Below are 22,918 nucleotides of genomic sequence, written 5' to 3'. Positions count from 1 at the left end.
GTCCCTTGGGTCCTTCGCTCTTTGGTCTTGTCCATGGTGAAGCTGGAGGGCGCAGTCACACGTTGGCCTTAAATCTGCATCACAATCAGCTTTTGGCATTTGAGGAACAGGTTTCTTCTTTCAAAATCAAATTCACCCGTTTAGTTCCTGTTTCCCATCTGGTAAATTAACAAAACTGCAACTAAAGCCGCCTCAAAACTGGTTGCGCTGCAGTTGTAACTGTAACGTGTGATTGATTGTGTGATCGGGTATCTTTTATACAGATAACGAGCTCAAACAGGTGCAATTAATACAGGTAATGAGTGCAGAGGAGGAGGAGCTTCTTAAAGAAAACTAACATTTCCGAGACAGACAGAGGGGTAGACTTATCAAGGTGTCGGTGACTAGACCCAAGCAGTTCTCTTACAGACTGGATGATTAATATGGAATAGTTTAACACTGTGGAATCTACTTTAGACCAAATGTTGGTTGGTCCAGTTTAAGACAGAAATATATAGTGCATGGACTGAACCCGCCCCCTTTGCCCAGGTCCACGCCCCTTTCTAAACAAGTCAGAAAATTCCCTAAAAATGGTAAAAATTCTTGCTGGCTGATTCGGTGATCAAATACATAAACTTATACAATAAATTGCTTGATATTTTAAAATCATACAATGTCATTTTCTATTTTATTTTATTTTTTTTTTGTCTGTCTCTCACAGTTGAGGTGACATATTACCTATTCATTGTTTGTAGGTGGAAAATGTTTATCGTATATTTATTTTCCCAACGGTAGATGAGCTGAGGACAGGACGATAAGTGCTGCTCCCTAGTGTCCTCATCATCCCATTACCACCATCATAAGGACCTGGACCAGACACTCCCACAGCATGTGCCGTAAGTGTCTGTTAGATGTGGCTTCCACTCCTTTGATCTGTATTCCCCTCCTTTGTCTAATGGCCACAGTGAGTAGGTAGGTGGCAATGTCTGCATGTCCATATCTGATCACTGCGGTATAAAGAGACCCTTTAAGGGATGTACACAGACCCTCCATCTATAGGTTAGAAGAGATGATGTGAATGGGTCATGTACATTACAAATACTTTTATTAAAAGAACCGAAGATATAGCAGAATATATCAGTCTCATCACCAAATGCTCAAACGTATGAATGATTTATCTTGTAGCCAAAAGCAATAATAGATCTAAATCAATTTGCCAAAAATCTACCCGCACTATACGTGATAAGCGCATTAACATCGGAGCACGGGGCATTGTGTTGTGGAGTTGTCCTTAAAGTCCCACAATCATCTTGTACAGAACATATTTAGCAAGCAGATGTTTATGTCACAATCCATAGCAAGCCGTAGATTACCCAGGGTTCTGAGGGCCAGCGGCGACCCACCGGCAGAGGGGCTCGGGGGCTAATCTTCATCTTAAAAGGAAAAGAGAAATAATTAATAATAATGTAATTATCTCTACCCAGTTTATACCATGTGTGTTTATTCATCCTATAAGGAATTTTGGATTAATAGAGGGTGGTCGTGTGTTCAGGACCCTCATGCATTGGTCGGAGTGGAGGGCGTTTACATGGAGCTTCTCTCACTCTGGAGGATCTGTGTTATAGATAAACCATTGATGTGAATGGCAATGGTGTAATACCTCATTTCACCTGTGGTGGTGCTGCAATTAAATACAAGTTTTTACAGCCCTAGTCCACCGAAGCAGTAACCATCAACATCTTCACTACCTTATATCACCAGGGAAGTAACCATCGACATCTTCACTACCTTATATCACCAGGGAAGTAACCATCAACATCTTCACTACCTTATATCACCAGGGAAGTAACCATCGACATCTTCACTACCTTATATCACCAGGGAAGTAACCATCGACATCTTCACTACCTTATATCACCAGGGAAGTAACCGTCGACATCTTCACTACCTTATATCACCAGGGAAGAAGCCATCGACATCTTCACTACCTTATATCACCAGGGAAGTAACCATCGACATCTTCACTACCTTATATCACCAGGGAAGTAACCATCGACATCTTCACTACCTTATATCACCAGGGAAGTAACCATCGACATCTTCACTACCTTATATCACCAGGGAAGTAACCATCGACATCTTCACTACCTTATATCACCAGGGAAGTAACCATCGACATCTTCACTACCTTATATCACCAGGGAAGTAACCATCGACATCTTCACTACCTTATATCACCAGGGAAGTAACCATCGACATCTTCACTGCCTTATATCACCAGGGAAGTAACCATCGACATCTTCACTACCTTATATCACCAGGGAAGTAACCATCGACATCTTCACTACCTTATATCACCAGGGAAGTAACCATCGACATCTTCACTACCTTATATCACCAGGGAAGTAACCATCGACATCTTCACTACCTTATATCACCAGGGAAGTAACCATCGACATCTTCACTACCTTATATCACCAGGGAAGTAACCATCGACATCTTCACTACCTTATATCACCAGGGAAGTAACCATCAACATCTTCACTACCTTATATCACCAGGGAAGTAACCATCAACATCTTCACTATCTTATATCACCAGGGAAGTAACCATCGACATCTTCACTACCTTATATCACCAGGGAAGTAACCATCGACATCTTCACTACCTTATATCACCAGGGAAGTAACCATCGACATCTTCACTACCTTATATCACCAGGGAAGTAACCATCGACATCTTCACTACCTTATATCACCAGGGAAGTAACCATCGACATCTTCACTACCTTATATCACCAGGGAAGTAACCATCGACATCTTCACTACCTTATATCAGCAGGGAAGTAACCATCAACATCTTCACTACCTTATATCACCAGGGAAGTAACCATCAACATCTTCACTACCTTATATCACCAGGGAAGTAACCATCGACATCTTCACTACCTTATATCACCAGGGAAGTAACCATCGACATCTTCACTACCTTATATCACCAGGGAAGTAACCGTCGACATCTTCACTACCTTATATCACCAGGGAAGAAGCCATCGACATCTTCACTACCTTATATCACCAGGGAAGTAACCATCGACATCTTCACTACCTTATATCACCAGGGAAGTAACCATCGACATCTTCACTACCTTATATCACCAGGGAAGTAACCATCGACATCTTCACTACCTTATATCACCAGGGAAGTAACCATCGACATCTTCACTACCTTATATCACCAGGGAAGTAACCATCGACATCTTCACTACCTTATATCACCAGGGAAGTAACCATCGACATCTTCACTACCTTATATCACCAGGGAAGTAACCATCGACATCTTCACTGCCTTATATCACCAGGGAAGTAACCATCGACATCTTCACTACCTTATATCACCAGGGAAGTAACCATCGACATCTTCACTACCTTATATCACCAGGGAAGTAACCATCGACATCTTCACTACCTTATATCACCAGGGAAGTAACCATCGACATCTTCACTACCTTATATCACCAGGGAAGTAACCATCGACATCTTCACTACCTTATATCACCAGGGAAGTAACCATCGACATCTTCACTACCTTATATCACCAGGGAAGTAACCATCAACATCTTCACTACCTTATATCACCAGGGAAGTAACCATCAACATCTTCACTATCTTATATCACCAGGGAAGTAACCATCGACATCTTCACTACCTTATATCACCAGGGAAGTAACCATCGACATCTTCACTACCTTATATCACCAGGGAAGTAACCATCGACATCTTCACTACCTTATATCAGCAGGGAAGTAACCATCGACATCTTCACTACCTTATATCACCAGGGAAGTAACCGTCGACATCTTCACTACCTTATATCACCAGGGAAGAAGCCATCGACATCTTCACTACCTTATATCACCAGGGAAGTAACCATCGACATCTTCACTACCTTATATCACCAGGGAAGTAACCATCGACATCTTCACTACCTTATATCACCAGGGAAGTAACCATCGACATCTTCACTGCCTTATATCACCAGGGAAGTAACCATCGACATCTTCACTACCTTATATCACCAGGGAAGTAACCATCGACATCTTCACTACCTTATATCACCAGGGAAGTAACCATCGACATCTTCACTACCTTATATCACCAGGGAAGTAACCATCGACATCTTCACTACCTTATATCACCAGGGAAGTAACCATCGACATCTTCACTACCTTATATCACCAGGGAAGTAACCATCGACATCTTCACTACCTTATATCACCAGGGAAGTAACCATCGACATCTTCACTACCTTATATCACCAGGGAAGTAACCATCGACATCTTCACTACCTTATATCACCAGGGAAGTAACCGTCGACATCTTCACTGCCTTATATCACCAGGGAAGTAACCATCGACATCTTCACTACCTTATATCACCAGGGAAGTAACCATCAACATCTTCACTACCTTATATCACCAGGGAAGTAACCATCAACATCTTCACTACCTTATATCACCAGGGAAGTAACCATCGACATCTTCACTACCTTATATCACCAGGGAAGTAACCATCGACATCTTCACTACCTTATATCACCAGGGAAGTAACCATCGACATCTTCACTACCTTATATCACCAGGGAAGTAACCATCGACATCTTCACTACCTTATATCACCAGGGAAGTAACCATCGACATCTTCACTACCTTATATCACCAGGGAAGTAACCATCGACATCTTCACTACCTTATATCACCAGGGAAGTAACCGTCGACATCTTCACTACCTTATATCACCAGGGAAGTAACCGTCGACATCTTCACTACCTTATATCACCAGGGAAGTAACCGTCGACATCTTCACTACCTTATATCACCAGGGAAGTAACCGTCGACATCTTCACTACCTTATATCACCAGGGAAGTAACCGTCGACATCTTCACTACCTTATATCACCAGGGAAGTAACCGTCGACATCTTCACTACCTTATATCACCAGGGAAGTAACCGTCGACATCTTCACTACCTTATATCACCAGGGAAGTAACCGTCGACATCTTCACTACCTTATATCACCAGGGAAGTAACCGTCGACATCTTCACTGCCTTATATCACCAGGGAAGTAACCATCGACATCTTCACTACCTTATATCACCAGGGAAGTAACCATCGACATCTTCACTACTTATATCACCAGGGAAGTAACCATCGACATCTTCACTACCTTATATCACCAGGGAAGTAACCGTCGACATCTTCACTGCCTTATATCACCAGGGAAGTAACCATCGACATCTTCACTACCTTATATCACCAGGGAAGTAACCATCAACATCTTCACTACCTTATATCACCAGGGAAGTAACCATCGACATCTTCACTACCTTATATCACCAGGGAAGTAACCATCGACATCTTCACTACCTTATATCACCAGGGAAGTAACCATCGACATCTTCACTACCTTATATCACCAGGGAAGTAACCATCGACATCTTCACTACCTTATATCACCAGGGAAGTAACCGTCGACATCTTCACTACCTTATATCACCAGGGAAGTAACCGTCGACATCTTCACTACCTTATATCACCAGGGAAGTAACCGTCGACATCTTCACTACCTTATATCACCAGGGAAGTAACCGTCGACATCTTCACTACCTTATATCACCAGGGAAGTAACCGTCGACATCTTCACTACCTTATATCACCAGGGAAGTAACCGTCGACATCTTCACTACCTTATATCACCAGGGAAGTAACCGTCGACATCTTCACTACCTTATATCACCAGGGAAGTAACCGTCGACATCTTCACTACCTTATATCACCAGGGAAGTAACCGTCGACATCTTCACTACCTTATATCACCAGGGAAGTAACCGTCGACATCTTCACTACCTTATATCACCAGGGAAGTAACCGTCGACATCTTCACTACCTTATATCACCAGGGAAGTAACCATCGACATCTTCACTACTTTATATCACCAGGGAAGAAGCCATAAACATCTTCACTACCTTATATGACCAGGGAAGTAACCGTCGACATCTTCACTACCTTATATCACCAGGGAAGAAGCCATAAACATCTTCACTACCTTATATGACCAGGGAAGTAACCGTCGACATCTTCACTACCTTATATCACCAGGGAAGTAACCATCAAATTCTTCACTACCTTATATCACCAGGGAAGTAACCATCGACATCTTCACTACCTTATATCACCAGGGAAGTAACCATCGACATCTTCACTACCTTATATCACCAGGGAAGTAACCATCGACATCTTCACTACCTTATATCACCAGGGAAGTAACCATCGACATCTTCACTACCTTATATCACCAGGGAAGTAACCATCGACATCTTCACTACCTTATATCACCAGGGAAGTAACCATCGACATCTTCACTACCTTATATCACCAGGGAAGTAACCATCGACATCTTCACTACCTTATATCACTAGGGAAGTAACCATCGACATCTTCACTACCTTATATCACCAGGGAAGTAACCATCGACATCTTCACTACCTTATATCACCAGGGAAGTAACCATCGACATCTTCACTACCTTATATCACCAGGGAAGTAACCATCGACATCTTCACTACCTTATATCACCAGGGAAGTAACCATCGACATCTTCACTACCTTATATCACCAGGGAAGTAACCGTCGACATCTTCACTACCTTATATCACCAGGGAAGTAACCATCGACATCTTCACTACCTTATATCACCAGGGAAGTAACCATCGACATCTTCACTACCTTATATCACCAGGGAAGTAACCGTCGACATCTTCACTACCTTATATCACCAGGGAAGTAACCATCGACATCTTCACTACCTTATATCACCAGGGAAGTAACCGTCGACATCTTCACTACCTTATATCACCAGGGAAGTAACCGTCGACATCTTCACTACCTTATATCACCAGGGAAGTAACCGTCGACATCTTCACTACCTTATATCACCAGGGAAGTAACCGTCGACATCTTCACTACCTTATATCACCAGGGAAGTAACCGTCGACATCTTCACTACCTTATATCACCAGGGAAGTAACCGTCGACATCTTCACTACCTTATATCACCAGGGAAGTAACCGTCGACATCTTCACTACCTTATATCACCAGGGAAGTAACCGTCGACATCTTCACTACCTTATATCACCAGGGAAGTAACCATCGACATCTTCACTGCCTTATATCACCAGGGAAGTAACCATCGACATCTTCACTACCTTATATCACCAGGGAAGTAACCATCGACATCTTCACTACTTTATATCACCAGGGAAGAAGCCATAAACATCTTCACTACCTTATATGACCAGGGAAGTAACCGTCGACATCTTCACTACCTTATATCACCAGGGAAGAAGCCATAAACATCTTCACTACCTTATATGACCAGGGAAGTAACCGTCGACATCTTCACTACCTTATATCACCAGGGAAGAAGCCATAAACATCTTCACTACCTTATATGACCAGGGAAGTAACCGTCGACATCTTCACTACCTTATATCACCAGGGAAGTAACCATCAAATTCTTCACTACCTTATATCACCAGGGAAGTAACCATCGACATCTTCACTACCTTATATCACCAGGGAAGTAACCATCGACATCTTCACTACCTTATATCACCAGGGAAGTAACCATCGACATCTTCACTACCTTATATCACCAGGGAAGTAACCATCGACATCTTCACTACCTTATATCACCAGGGAAGTAACCATCGACATCTTCACTACCTTATATCACCAGGGAAGTAACCATCGACATCTTCACTACCTTATATCACCAGGGAAGTAACCATCGACATCTTCACTACCTTATATCACTAGGGAAGTAACCATCGACATCTTCACTACCTTATATCACCAGGGAAGTAACCATCGACATTTTCACTACCTTATATCACCAGGGAAGTAACCATCGACATCTTCACTACCTTATATCACCAGGGAAGTAACCATCGACATCTTCACTACCTTATATCACCAGGGAAGTAACCGTCGACATCTTCACTACCTTATATCACCAGGGAAGTAACCGTCGACATCTTCACTACCTTATATCACCAGGGAAGTAACCGTCGACATCTTCACTACCTTATATCACCAGGGAAGTAACCGTCGACATCTTCACTACCTTATATCACCAGGGAAGTAACCGTCGACATCTTCACTACCTTATATCACCAGGGAAGTAACCGTCGACATCTTCACTACCTTATATCACCAGGGAAGTAACCGTCGACATCTTCACTACCTTATATCACCAGGGAAGTAACCGTCGACATCTTCACTACCTTATATCACCAGGGAAGTAACCGTCGACATCTTCACTACCTTATATCACCAGGGAAGTAACCGTCGACATCTTCACTACCTTATATCACCAGGGAAGTAACCGTCGACATCTTCACTACCTTATATCACCAGGGAAGTAACCATCGACATCTTCACTACTTTATATCACCAGGGAAGAAGCCATAAACATCTTCACTACCTTATATGACCAGGGAAGTAACCGTCGACATCTTCACTACCTTATATCACCAGGGAAGAAGCCATAAACATCTTCACTACCTTATATGACCAGGGAAGTAACCGTCGACATCTTCACTACCTTATATCACCAGGGAAGAAGCCATAAACATCTTCACTACCTTATATGACCAGGGAAGTAACCGTCGACATCTTCACTACCTTATATCACCAGGGAAGTAACCATCAAATTCTTCACTACCTTATATCACCAGGGAAGTAACCATCGACATCTTCACTACCTTATATCACCAGGGAAGTAACCATCGACATCTTCACTACCTTATATCACCAGGGAAGTAACCATCGACATCTTCACTACCTTATATCACCAGGGAAGTAACCATCGACATCTTCACTACCTTATATCACCAGGGAAGTAACCATCGACATCTTCACTACCTTATATCACCAGGGAAGAAGCCATCAACATCTTCACTACCTTATATCACCAGGGAAGAAGCCATCAACATCTTCACTACCTTATATCACCAGGGAAGAAGCCATCGACATCTTCACTACCTTATATCACTAGGGAAGTAACCATCGACATCTTCACTACCTTATATCACCAGGGAAGTAACCATCGACATTTTCACTACCTTATATCACCAGGGAAGTAACCATCGACATCTTCACTACCTTATATCACCAGGGAAGTAACCATCGACATCTTCACTACCTTATATCACCAGGGAAGTAACCATCGACATCTTCACTACCTTATATCACCAGGGAAGTAACCGTCGACATCTTCACTACCTTATATCACCAGGGAAGTAACCGTCGACATCTTTACTATCCTAGACCAACTAAGAATTAACTAGGAAGATTTTCACTACCCTACACCACCAAGGAAGTAACCATCAACATCTTCACTACCTTATATCACCAGGGAAGTAACCATCAACATCTTCACTACCTTAAATCACCAGGAATGTAGCCCTCAACATTTTCACTACCTTAAATCAACAGGAACGGAGCCATAAATATCTTCAATACCTTATATCAACAAGAAAGTAGATATCAAAATCTTCACTACCTTAGATCACCAGGGAAATAGCCCTAACATCCTCGCTACTTTAGATCACCAAGGAAGTAGCCATCAATATCTTCAGTACACTAAGGTACCACAAGTTGCCATTAAAATCTCAATTACCTTGAGTAACAAATAAGCAGTCATTAACATCTTAATTACCCTAGACCAGTGATGGAGAACCTTTTAGAGTGCCCAAAATGAGACCCAAAAAACTGGAGCTTTTCCCAAAGTGCCAACATGGCAATTTATGCAGTAACAAACTTATTGCTACCTGAATCTTTGAGCTCCAAACTAACCCTGTCCACACCTTTTCACTCTTCGGACAGGACCAAACAGCACAGGATGGGTCACTTTAAAATAGCAGGGCACTACCTGGACTGCCTGAGAAGATGCCATGTCTGGCAAAATCTGTGCCTGGGAGACAGCCCGTGTGCCCACAGAGAGGCGCCTGAGTGCCATCTCTGGCTCCGGTACCATAGGTTCGCCACCACTTCCCTAGACCAACAAGTAAGTAGCCTTCAACATCTTCATTACCTGAAAGCTTTAGGTAAGAAGCCAGTAATATTTTTGTAACCACAGATCACCAGGACTGTACCCGTCGTTATTTTCATTAGACTAAAGTACCAAGGAAGTAGCCATTAACATCTTTATTATCCTAGAACACCACAGAAGTAGCCACTACCATCTCCATTACCCTAGATAACCAGTGAAGTAGCTATCAATATCTTTATTACCACTGGGGAAATAGTAATGAGCATATCCATTACAATAGACCTCAATAGACCACAGGGCTTCTTTACCTTAGATAACAAGGGGACAATCATTATTACCTCCCTTACCCTAGACTAGAAAACCAGAAGTAACACCTAAACTGTCCTAGACCAACAATAAAATCAACAATAACCCCTCTGCTTCCCAGGACCACGACAGAAGAATGGATTCAATACATACCATGCTTTCCTACATTTCTCACAACCTTTTCTTTCACCAGATCCTAATTTCTTGCCGATCCCAAGGAGGCCATGATGACCATTTGATTTGTTGCACTTCTTGCAGAACTCCACATCGTTCTCCTTCTTGTCCTCATGTTCCTTATGGCTGAGCTCATGTCCGTGCGGTTGATGCTCGTGTGACCCATGGTCACTGTGGATGAGCTTGTGGTGTTCCCCATGTCCATGTGGCTGATGCTCGTGTGTCTTATTTTCCATGTGGATGAGCTTGTGGTGTTCACCATGTCCATGTGGCTGATGCTCGTGTGTCTTATTTTCCATGTGGATGAGGTTGTGGTGTTCCCCATGTCCATGAGGATGATGCTCGTGTTCCCCATGTCCATGTGGCTGATGCTCGTGTGTCTTATTTTTCATGTGGATGAGGTTGTGGTGTTCCCCATGTCCATGAGGATAATGCTCGTGTTCCCCATGTCCATGTGGCTGATGCTCGTGTGTCTTATTTTCCATGTGGATGAGGTTGTGGTGTTCCCCATGTCCATGAGGATGATGCTCGTGTTCCCCATGTCCATGTGGCTGATGCTCGTGTGTCTTATTTTCCATGTGGATGAGGTTGTGGTGTTCCCCATGTCCATGAGGATGATGCTCGTGTTCCCCATGTCCATGTGGCTGATGCTCGTGTGTCTTATTTTTCATGTGGATGAGGTTGTGGTGTTCCCCATGTCCATGAGGATGATGCTGGTGTTCCCCCTTTCCATGTGGATGATGCTCGTGTGTCTTATTTTCCACGTGGATGAGGTTGTGGTGTTCCCCATGTCCGTGCGGATGATGCTGGTGTTCCCCATGTCCATGCGGGTGATGCTCGTGTGTCTTATTTTCCATGTGGATGACCTTGTGGTGTTCCCCATGTCCGTGCGGATGATGCTGGTGTGACCCATGTCCATGGGGGTGATGCTCGTGTGTCTTATTTTCCATGTGGATGAGGTTGTGGTGTTCCCCATGTCCATGAGGATGATGCTGGTGTTCCCCATGTCCGTGCGGGTGATGCTCGTGTGTCTTATTTTCCATGTGGGTGACCTTGTGGTGTTCCCAATGTCCGTGCGGATGATGCTGGTGCGACCCATGTTCCATGTGGATGAGCTTGTGGTGTTCGCCATGTCCATGTGGCTGATGCTCGTGTGTCTTATTTTCCATGTGGATGAGGTTGTGGTGTTCCCCATGTCCATGAGGATGATGCTGGTGTTCCCCATGTCCATGTGGCTGATGCTCGTGTGTCTTATTTTCCATGTGGATGAGGTTGTGGTGTTCCCCATGTCCATGAGGATGATGCTCGTGTTCCCCATGTCCATGTGGCTGATGCTCGTGTGTCTTATTTTTCATGTGGATGAGGTTGTGGTGTTCCCCATGTCCATGAGGATGATGCTGGTGTTCCCCCTTTCCATGTGGATGATGCTCGTGTGTCTTATTTTCCACGTGGATGAGGTTGTGGTGTTCCCCATGTCCATGAGGATGATGCTGGTGTTCCCCATGTCCATGTGGCTGATGCTCGTGTGTCTTATTTTCCATGTGGATGAGGTTGTGGTGTTCCCCATGTCCGTGCGGATGATGCTGGTGTTCCCCATGTCCATGTGGGTGATGCTCGTGTGTCTTATTTTCCATGTGGATGACCTTGTGGTGTTCCCCATGTCCGTGCGGATGATGCTGGTGTTCCCCATGTCCGTGCGGATGATGCTGGTGTGACCCATGTCCATGGGGGTGATGCTCGTGTGTCTTATTTTCCATGTGGGTGACCTTGTGGTGTTCCCAATGTCCGTGCGGATGATGCTGGTGCGACCCATGTTCCATGTGGATGAACTTGTGGTGGTCCCCATGTCCTGGTAGAGGAATCTGATGTGACACTTCAAACGATTGTACTTTGAATACATTCACATAACAGGAAGGACTATCCGAATATCGGGGGTCATAGCAGCAGCCCATGCCTCTACAGATTTCAAAGGGAATCCCCGGACCACCACAGGGCAATCGCTCCTTAAGACCCACATCCAGACAGCTACAGAAATCTACAAGTAAAGAAGAGAGTAGAATAATGTTGGGGGTTGTAGTGCTCGATGTATAGAGTATAATAGATTAAATAATGGATAAAATGGCTGAACTAACGTCTGCCCACAATGAATTGATAGATGCTGCAAACTTCATTAAAGACGAGTAGAAAGCATTAAAGCCAAAATGGTCGCCAAAGAAGGCCGCATAAGGCGGGACAATGCCCTCTTCAGGGAGTACCTGAATCCATAGCACCAGAAGGACTACGTGCCTTTCTCACAGATATGTTTGCAATTCTCCTACCTAAGGTATCAAGCACAGGTTTAGTCTTGGAAAGAATCCATCGCTTATCCTGCCGCTACTCTCTAATAAAATGTCCAGTAGTCTCCCCTCATCAATAAAATGTCCAATAGACTCCCCCATCAATAACAATGTCCAGCAGTCTCACCTCATCAATAAAATGTCCAGTAGTCTCCCCTAATTAATAAAATGTCCAGTAGCCCCCCCTCATCATTACCAATGTCCAGTAGTCTCCCCACATCAATAGAATGTCCAATAGTCACCATTCATTAATAAAATGTCCAGTAGTCTCCCCTCATCAATAAAATGTCCAGTAGTCCCCCCTCATCATTACCAATGAACAGTAGTCACCATTCATTAATAAAATGACTAGTAGTCTCCCCTCATCCATAAAATATCCAGTAGTCTCCCCTCATCCATAAAGTATCCAGTAGTCTCCCCTCATCAATAAAATATCCAGTAGTCTCCCCTCATCAATAAAATGTCCAGTGGTCTCCCCTCATCAATAAAATGTACAGTAGTCTCCATTTATTAATAAAATGTCCAGTAGTTTCCCCTCATCCATAAAATGTCCAGTAGTCTCCCCTCATCACTAAAATATCCAGTAGTCTCCCCTCATCAATGAAATGTCCAGTAGTCTCCCCTCATCAATGAAATGTCCAGTAGTCTCCCCTCATCAATAAAATGTCCAGTAGTTTCCCCTCATCAATAAAATATCCAGTAGTCTCCCCTCATCAATGAAATGTCCTGTAGTCTCCCCTCATCAATAACAATGTACAGTAGTCTCCCCTCATAAATAAAATATCCAGTAGTCTCCCCTCATAAATAAAATGTCCAGTAGTCTCCCCTCATCAATAAAATGTCCAGTAGATTTTCCCTCATCAATAAAATGTCCAGTAGTCTCCATTCATGAATAAAATGTCCAGTAGTTTCCCCTCATCCATAAAATGTCCAGTAGTCTCCCCACATCAATAAAATATCCAGTAGTTTCCCCTCATCAATGAAATGTCAAGTAGTATCTTCAATATCCGGTAGTCTCCCCTCATTAATAAAATGTCCAGCAGTCTCCCCTTATCAATAACAATGTCCAGTAGTCTCTATTCATGAATAAAATGTCCAGTAGTTTCCCCTCATCCAAAAAATATCCAGTAGTCTCCCCACATCAATAAAATATCCAGTAGTTCCCTCTCATCAATGAAATGTCAAGTAGTATCTTCAATATCCGGTAGTCTCCCCTCATCAATAAAATGTCCTGCAGTCTCCCCTCATCAATAACAATGTCCAGCAGTCTCTTCTCATTACTAAAATGTCCAGTAGTCTGCCCTCATTAATAAAGTGTCCAGTAGTCTCCCCTCATCAATAAAATGTCCTGTAGTCTCCATTCATTAATAAAATGTCCAGTAGTCTCCCCTCATCCATAAAATATCCAGTAGTCTCCCATCATCAATGAAATGTCCAGTAGTATCTTCTTATTAATAAGATGTCCAGTAGTCTACCCTCATCAATAACAATGTCCAGTAGTCTCCTCTCATCATTAAAATGTCCAGTAGTTTCTCCTCATCCATGAAATGTCCAGTAGTCTCTCCTTATCAATGAAATGTCCAGTAGTCTACTCTTATTAATAAGATGTCCAGTAGTCTCCCCTCATTAATAAAATGTCCAGAAGTCTCCCCTCATCAAAAATAATTTGCAGCAGTCTCCCCTCATCAATAACAATGTCCACCAGTCTCCTCTTATCAATAAAATGTCCAATAGTCTCCCCTCATCAATGAAATGTCAAGGTGTCTCTTATTGATAAGATGTCTAGTAGTCTCCCATCATTAATAAAATGTCCTGTAGTCTCCTTTTATTATTAAGATGTCTAGTAGTCCCCCCTCATCAATAAAATGTCCAGTAGTCTCCCCTCATCAATAAAATGTCCAGTAGTCTCCATTCATTAATAAAATGTCCAGTAGTTTCCCCTCATCCATAAAATGTCCAGTAGTCTCCCCTCATCAATAAAATATCCAGTAGTCTCCCCTCATCAATGAAATGTCCAGTAGTATCTTCAATATCCGGTAGTCTCCCCTCATCAATAAAATGTCCTGCAGTCTCCCCTCATCAATAACAATGTCCAGCAGTCTCCTCTCATCATTAAAATGTCCAGTAGTCTCCCCTCATCCATAAAATGTCCAGTAGTCTCCCCTCATCAATGAAATGTCAAGGTGTCTCTTATTAATAAGATGTCTAGTAGTCTCCCATCATTGATAAAATGTCTAATAGTCTCCTCTTATTATTAAGATGTCTAGTAGTCTCCTCTTATTATTAAGATGTCTAGTAGTCTCCCCTCATTAATAAAATGTCCAGTTGTCTTCCCTCATCAATTAAATGTCCATTACTCTCCCTTCCTTAATAAAGTGTCCAGTAGTCTCCCCTGATCAATAAAATGTCCAGTAGTCTCCCCGCATCAATGAAATGTCTAGGTTTCTCTTATTGATTAGATGTCTAGTAGTCTCCTCTCATTAATTAAATGTCCAGTAGTCTCCTCTTATTAATAATATGTCTAGTAGTCTCCCCTCATCAATAAAATGTCCAGTAGTCTCCCCTCATTAATAAAATGCCCAGTAGTCTCCCCTCATCAATAAAATGTCCAGTAGTCTCCCCTCATTAATAAAATGCCCAGTAGTCTCCTCTTATTAATACAATGTCCAGTAGACTCCCCTCTTCGATAACAATGTCCAGTAGTCTCCCCTTATCAATGAAATGTCCAGTAGTCTCCTCTTATTAATAAGATGTCTAGTAGTCTCTCCTCATTAATAAATTGTCCAGTACTCTCCTCTTATTAATAATTGTCTAGTAATCTCCCCTCATCAATAAAATGTCCAGTAGTCTCCCCTTATCAATGAAATGTCCAGTAGTCTCCTCTTATTAATAAGATGTCTAGTAGTCTCTCCTCATTAATAAATTGTCCAGTACTCTCCTCTTATTAATAATTGTCTAGTAATCTCCCCTCATCAATAAAATGTCCAGTAGTCTCCCCTTATCAATGAAATGTCCAGTAGTCTCCTCTTATTAATAAGATGTCTAGTAGTCTCTCCTCAGTAATAAATTGTCCAGTACTCTCCTCTTATTAATAAGATGTCCAGTAGTCTCCCTTCATCAATAAAATGTCTAGAAGTCTCATCTTATCAATAAGATGCCTAATAGTCTCCCCTTATTAATAAAATGTACAGTAGTCTCCCCTCATCAAAAAAATGACCAATAGTCTCCCTTCATTAATAAAATGTCCAGTAGTCTCCTCTCATCAATAACAATGTCCAGTAGTCTCCCCTCATCCATAAAATGTTCAGTAGTCTCCACTCATAAATAACAATGTCCAGTGGTTTCCTCTCATCAATGAAATATCCAGTAGTCTCCTCTTATCAATAAGATGCCTAGTAGTCTCCCCTTATTAATTAAATTTACAGTTGTCTGCCCTCATCAATAAAGTGTCCAGCAGTCTCCCCTCATCAATAATAATGTTCAGTTGTCTACCCTCATCAATAAAATGTCCAATAGTCTCCCTTCATTAATAAAATGTCCAGTAGTCTCCCCTCATCAATAAAAATTTCCAGTACCCTCCCCTCATCAATAAAAATTTCCAGTACACTCCCCTCATCAATAAAAATTTCCAGCACCCTCCCCTCATCAATAAATTGGCCAGTAGTCTCCCCTCATCCATAAAATGTTCAGTAGTCTCCCCTCATCAATAACAATGTCAAGTAGTCTCCCCTCATCAATAAAATGTCCAGTAGTCTCCCCTCATCAATAAAAATTTCCAGTAGCCTCTCCTCTTCCATAAAATATCCAATAGTCTCCATTCATTAATAAAATGTCCAGTAGTCTCCCCTCATCAATAGCAATGTCCAGTAGTCTCCCCTCATCAATAAAATGTCCAGTAGTCTCCCCTTATCAATGAAATGTCCAGTAGTCTCCTCTTATTAATAAGATGTCTAGTAGTCTCTCCTCATTAATAAATTGTCCAGTACTCTCCTCTTATTAATAATTGTCTAGTAATCTCCCCTCATCAATAAAATGTCCAGTAGTCTCCCCTTATCAATGAAATGTCCAGTAGTCTCCTCTTATTAATAAGATGTCTAGTAGTCTCTCCTCAGTAATAAATTGTCCAGTACTCTCCTCTTATTAATAAGATGTCCAGTAGTCTCCCTTCATCAATAAAATGTCTAGAAGTCTCATCTTATCAATAAGATGCCTAATAGTCTCCCCTTATTAATAAAATGTACAGTAGTCTCCCCTCATCAAAAAAATGACCAATAGTCTCCCTTCATTAATAAAATGTCCAGTAGTCTCCTCTCATCAATAACAATGTCCAGTAGTCTCCCCTCATCCATAAAATGTTCAGTAGTCTCCACTCATAAATAACAATGTCCAGTGGTTTCCTCTCATCAATGAAATATCCAGTAGTCTCCTCTTATCAATAAGATGCCTAGTAGTCTCCCCTTATTAATTAAATTTACAGTTGTCTGCCCTCATCAATAAAGTGTCCAGCAGTCTCCCCTCATCAATAATAATGTTCAGTTGTCTACCCTCATCAATAAAATGTCCAATAGTCTCCCTTCATTAATAAAATGTCCAGTAGTCTCCCCTCATCAATAAAAATTTCCAGTACCCTCCCCTCATCAATAAAAATTTCCAGTACACTCCCCTCATCAATAAACATTTCCAGCACCCTCCCCTCATCAATAAATTGGCCAGTAGTCTCCCCTCATCCATAAAATGTTCAGTAGTCTCCCCTCATCAATAACAATGTCAAGTAGTCTCCCCTCATCAATAAAATGTCCAGTAGTCTCCCCTCATCAATAAAAATTTCCAGTAGCCTCTCCTCTTCCATAAAATATCCAATAGTCTCCATTCATTAATAAAATGTCCAGTAGTCTCCCCTCATCAATAGCAATGTCCAGTAGTCTATCCTCATCCATAAAATGTTCAGTTGTTCTCTTGCCTCATAAATAAAATGTCCAGTAGTCTCCCCTCATTAATAAAATGTCCAATAGTCTCCCTGCATAAATAACAATGTCCAGCAGTCTTCCTTCATCAATGCAATGCCCAGTAGTCTCCTCTTATCAATATAATGTCCAGTAGTCTCCCCTCATGAATGAAATGTCTAGGTGTCTCTTATTAATAAGTTGTCTAGTAGTCTCCCATCATTAATAAATTGTTCATTTTTCTCCCCTCATCAATAAAATGTCCAGTAGTCTTCCCTCATCGTAGATTGTATTCTGGTCATGTCCAGTGTCAGGTCATGTTGGGGGTTGTAGTGCTCTATGTATAGAGTATATTAGATTGTGTTCTGGTCATGTCCAGTGTCAGGTCATGTTGGGGGTTGTAGTGCTCTATGTATAGAGTATAATAGATTGTATTCTGGTCATGTCCAGTGTCAGGTCATGTTGGGGGTTGTAGTGCTCTATGTATACAGTATAATAGATTGTGTTCTGGTCATGTCCAGTGTCAGGTCATGTTGGGGGTTGTAGTGCTCTGTGTATACAGTATAATAGATTGTATTCTGGTCATGTCCAGTGTCAGGGCATGTTGGGGGTTGTAGTGCTCTATGTATAGAGTATAATAGATTGTATTCTGGTCATGTCCAGTGTCAGGTCATGTTGGGGGTTGTAGTGCTCTATGTATATGGTATAATAGATTGTATTCTGGTCATGTCCAGTGTCAGGTCATGTTGGGGGTTGTAGTGCTCTATGTATAGAGTATAATAGATTGTATTCTGGTCATGTCCAGTGTCAGGTAATGTTGGGGGTTGTAGTTCTCTATGTATAGAGTATAATAGATTGTATTCTGGTCATGTCCAGTGTCAGGTCATGTTGGGGGTTGTAGTGCTCTATGTACATGGTATAATAGATTGTATTCTGGTCATGTCCAGTGTCAGGTCATGTTGGGGGTTGTAGTTATCTATGTATACAGTATAATAGATTGTATTCTGGTCATGTCCAGTGTCAGGTCATGTTGGGGGTTGTAGTGCTCTATGTATATGGTATAATAGATTGTATTCTGGTCATGTCCAGTGTCAGGTCATGTTGGGGGTTGTAGTGCTCTATGTATAGAGTATAATAGATTGTATTCTGGTCATGTCCAGTGTCAGGTCATGTTGGGGGTTGTAGTGCTCTATGTATATGGTATAATAGATTGTATTCTGGTCATGTCCAGTGTCAGGTCATGTTGGGGGTTGTAGTGCTCTATGTATATGGTATAATAGATTGTATTCTGGTCATGTCCAGTGTCAGGTCATGTTGGGGGTTGTAGTGCTCTATGTATAGAGTATAATAGATTGTATTCTGGTCATGTCCAGTGTCAGGTCATGTTGGGGGTTGTAGTGCTCTATGTATATGGTATAATAGATTGTATTCTGGTCATGTCCAGTGTCAGGTCATGTTGGGGGTTGTAGTGCTCTATGTATACAGTATAATAGATTGTACTCTGGTCATGTCCAGTGTCAGGGCATGTTGGGGGTTGTAGTGCTCTATGTATAGAATATAATAGATTGTATTCTGGTCATGTCCAGTGTCAGGTCATGTTAGGGGTTGTAGTGCTCTGTGTATACAGTATAATAGATTGTATTCTGGTCATGTCCAGTGTCAGGGCATGTTGGGGGTAGTAGTACTCTATGTATAGAGTATAATAGATTGTACTCTGGTCATGTCCAGTGTCAGGTCATGTTGGGGGTTGTAGTGCTCTATGTATAGAGTATAATAGATTGTATCCTGGTCTGGAGTCTGGTCATGTTGGGGGTTGTAGTGCTGTATGTATAGAGTATAATAGATTGTATCCTGGTCATGTCCAGTGTCAGGGAATGTTGGGGGTTGTAGTTCTCTATGTATACAGTATAATAGATTGTGTTCTGGTCATGTCCAGTGTCAGGTCATGTTGGGGGTTGTAGTGCTCTGTGTATACAGTATAATAGATTGTATTCTGGTCATGTCCAGTGTCAGGTCATGTTGGGGGTTGTAGTGCTCTATGTATAGAGTATAATAGATTGTATTCTGGTCATGTTGGGGGTTGTAGTGCTCTATGTATAGAGTATAATAGATTGTGTTCTGGTCCAATGTCAGGTCATGTTGGGGGTTGTAGTGCTGTATGTATAGAGTATAACAGATTGTATTCTGGTCATGTTGGGGGTTGTAGTTCTCTATGTATAGAGTATAATAGATGGTATTCTGGTCATGTCCGGTGTCAGGAAATGTTGGGGGTTGTAGTGCTTTATGTATACAGTATAATAGATTGTATTCTGGTCCGGTGTCAGGTCATGTTGGGGGTATATGATAAATGTAGATAACTATTACATAATAATAGAGAAATTCATAATATCAGGTTTTTGAAGCCGTCACTTTGCTGGTTGTAGGTTCTTACCTCCTTGTGCGGCTGTGAGTAGTGGGAGCAGGATGATGGGGGTGATACACAGGAGCGCTGCAGCCATGGTGCTCGGCTTGGTATCCAGGATGAAGATCTCAGAGCGATGGATAGAAGGATATTTTATAGGGTCTGATACAATGTTTGTCAATACAATATTTACATTGTTTTCATATGACAGCGAGACGTGTGATGGCTCCTGTCTCCGGGGATCTGACGATCGTGATGTGAAACCCTTCATCATTATTAAATGGAGACAGAAATGTTTCTGAAAATTATTAGACATTTTTTGTCCCCCCTGATGTGTCATGTGGTGTCATGATTTTTCCTCATAATAATAATAATAATAATAATCTTACATCATATTCTATAGCGCTTTACAAATCATATGGAATGAAGTCTCACATGCACAGAGAAGATGCAGCCTCTTGTCCTTTTACCTTACGTCTTATTTCAAGGAAGGCGACAGATTTATAGCGATACTTCCAATAATAATAAGCGCTGCAAGGCTGTAATGCTATCCACTGAGCCACCGTGCCGCCCCGATATAAGCAAACAGTGTAGCTCTGACTGTTATACAGAGTCAAAGAAGAAACTGGAGACAGAGGCAGTGGCCACTTAGGCTAAATCCCCTTCCTATCTGACCCTGCCTAACTGCCCTGCCTAACCTAAGTGGTAAGAGAAAAGTGGTCGACGCTCACTGGAGCAGAAGTGTTAAAGGACACCTGTCATCAGGTCTCTGTCACTATTTCTGTCACCTCTACCTGTTGCAGCAGCTCACAAGGATCCCATCCCAGCCTTTATCTAGTTATTTCATACATTAATCATTATAAAATCATCTATTCTTTATCATGTAAATGAGGCTGGTCACATGGTCAGAGGCAGTGATGTCACCCCTGTTCCCCCTCCCCTCTCTTCCCCCTGCTCAGGTCTGTGTGTAATGTATAGTAAAGCATTGCTAGTGTGTGTGCTGCATCTGCTGACATGCTGCATCCTCCTAATACACAGGTGAGAGACACAGACATCAGCTACACATGAATCTGACATGTTCTGCTATAACATGGCTGCCGGGAGCTGCTGTATCTCTCATATACACACACACACATGCACACACAGGCTGCAGGGGGTGTGGCCACCAGCACCAGGAAGCACATCATTATACAGCCTCACATCATTATACAGGCTGTCAGTCATGCACTGGGGGTGTGGCTGTGCCTCCCACTCATGAATAAGCTGGACAGCTTGAATATGCTAATGCTTCATTGGACATCTCACAGGTCATTTGCATACAGCTTTAGGACCTCATTGCTTAGGTTTACAGGCATGTAGAGGGACAATGAAGGGATAGAGGCAATGCTCTCTTATGGGGCAGTGTATGAAAATATATTTAGTTCAGGGGGGTTATTTTGCCTGACGGGTTCTCTTTAAACACCGGTAACACTGGAGAGACAAAGAGATTCATGAAAAACATTTACCGTACTCCCCTCATCCCAAAAGTGATAGCCTTGTTATTTTTACGTTTACACAAATGTGTGAGGGCTTGATATCTGCAAGACAAATTGTACTTTTTAGTGGCGCCATTCAACATTCCATGTAATGTACTGGAAAGCTGGAAAAAAATTCCAATGGCAGTGAAATTGGCAAAAAAAAACCCCACATTTCTTGTGGTCTCTAATTTTGTGTACGAACCTGTGTAAGGTGTCATTTATTGCGGTACGAACTGACGTATTAAACTATATATCTTTGGGACCGTTGTGACTGTTTGATCATTTTTTATTTAAATATTCATGAATGGAAAAATGTGAAATAGTAGCGATTCGGACATTTAGGCGCTATTTTCCATTATTATTATTTTTTTTTCACACCTGGAACAATCTTTTTCATATTTTAATAAGATGGGCATTTTGGAACGCTGCGATACCGATCATTTTTTATGATTTTTGCAGTTTATTTATTTTTATATGTGTTTTACAGAAAGGGTTTGATTTAAACTTTTCCTTTTTTTTTAATTTTTTAAATATTTTTTAAAATTTGTTTTTACTATTATTTCAGACCCCTTAGGGTACTTTAACCCTGCAGGGTCTGATTGCTAATACTATATACTGCAATACTAATATATTGCAGTATATAGCAATTTTACTGATTATCGCTTTTGGAGATCCTTAGACATGGCAAGTCTCTATGAGACTGTAGGCTGCCATGGCAATAGATCACCACCCTCAGATGACGTCATAGGGGGGGGGGCAGTAATCAGCCATCCAAGATGGCGGCGCCCATAGCCAGCAATATTAGGTGCCTTGGTTGGGTTAGACCGTGGCACTTGACAGGTTAACTGCCGCAATCAGTGCCAGAACTGATCATGGCAGTGACAGGCGGGTGTCAGCTGTATTACACAGCTGACACCCTCTGTGTATGGTGAGAGCTCTCCATACACAGCCCCCCAGGCAACAGGACATTATAGTACATCCTGGTACACAAGGGGGTTAATCAATTAAAAGGAATTTTTGCAACGTACAATACACAATTGTCTGACGCGTTTCAAGTCTAAACAAAACGCTCTTAGTCGTTGCTGTGATCTTTTTGTTTAAACTTGAACATGTCACCCAATTCATTGTCATTGTCGTGTCACCCAT

At 41.9% G+C, this 22,918-nt stretch overlaps 1 protein-coding gene across 1 annotated transcript; it reads right to left on the bottom strand.

Moving 5' to 3' along the window:
• Positions 1–769: 769 nt before the first annotated feature.
• Positions 770–20,445, bottom strand: LOC140119614 (uncharacterized). The gene is made up of 3 exons (XM_072138835.1): positions 20,286–20,445; positions 10,555–12,610; positions 770–1,412 (listed from the first exon to the last, which is right to left on the bottom strand). Coding segments are annotated over exons 1-3 (2,124 nt in total). The 5' UTR covers positions 20,353–20,445; the 3' UTR covers positions 770–1,411.
• Positions 20,446–22,918: the final 2,473 nt, after the last annotated feature.

The sequence above is a fragment of the Engystomops pustulosus genome, chromosome 2 (assembly GCF_040894005.1).
Source record: "Engystomops pustulosus chromosome 2, aEngPut4.maternal, whole genome shotgun sequence".
Taxonomy (NCBI): Eukaryota; Metazoa; Chordata; class Amphibia; order Anura; family Leptodactylidae; genus Engystomops; species Engystomops pustulosus.
The sequence above is the reverse complement of the archived record's forward strand: the minus strand, read 5'-3'. Positions and strand labels throughout refer to the sequence as shown.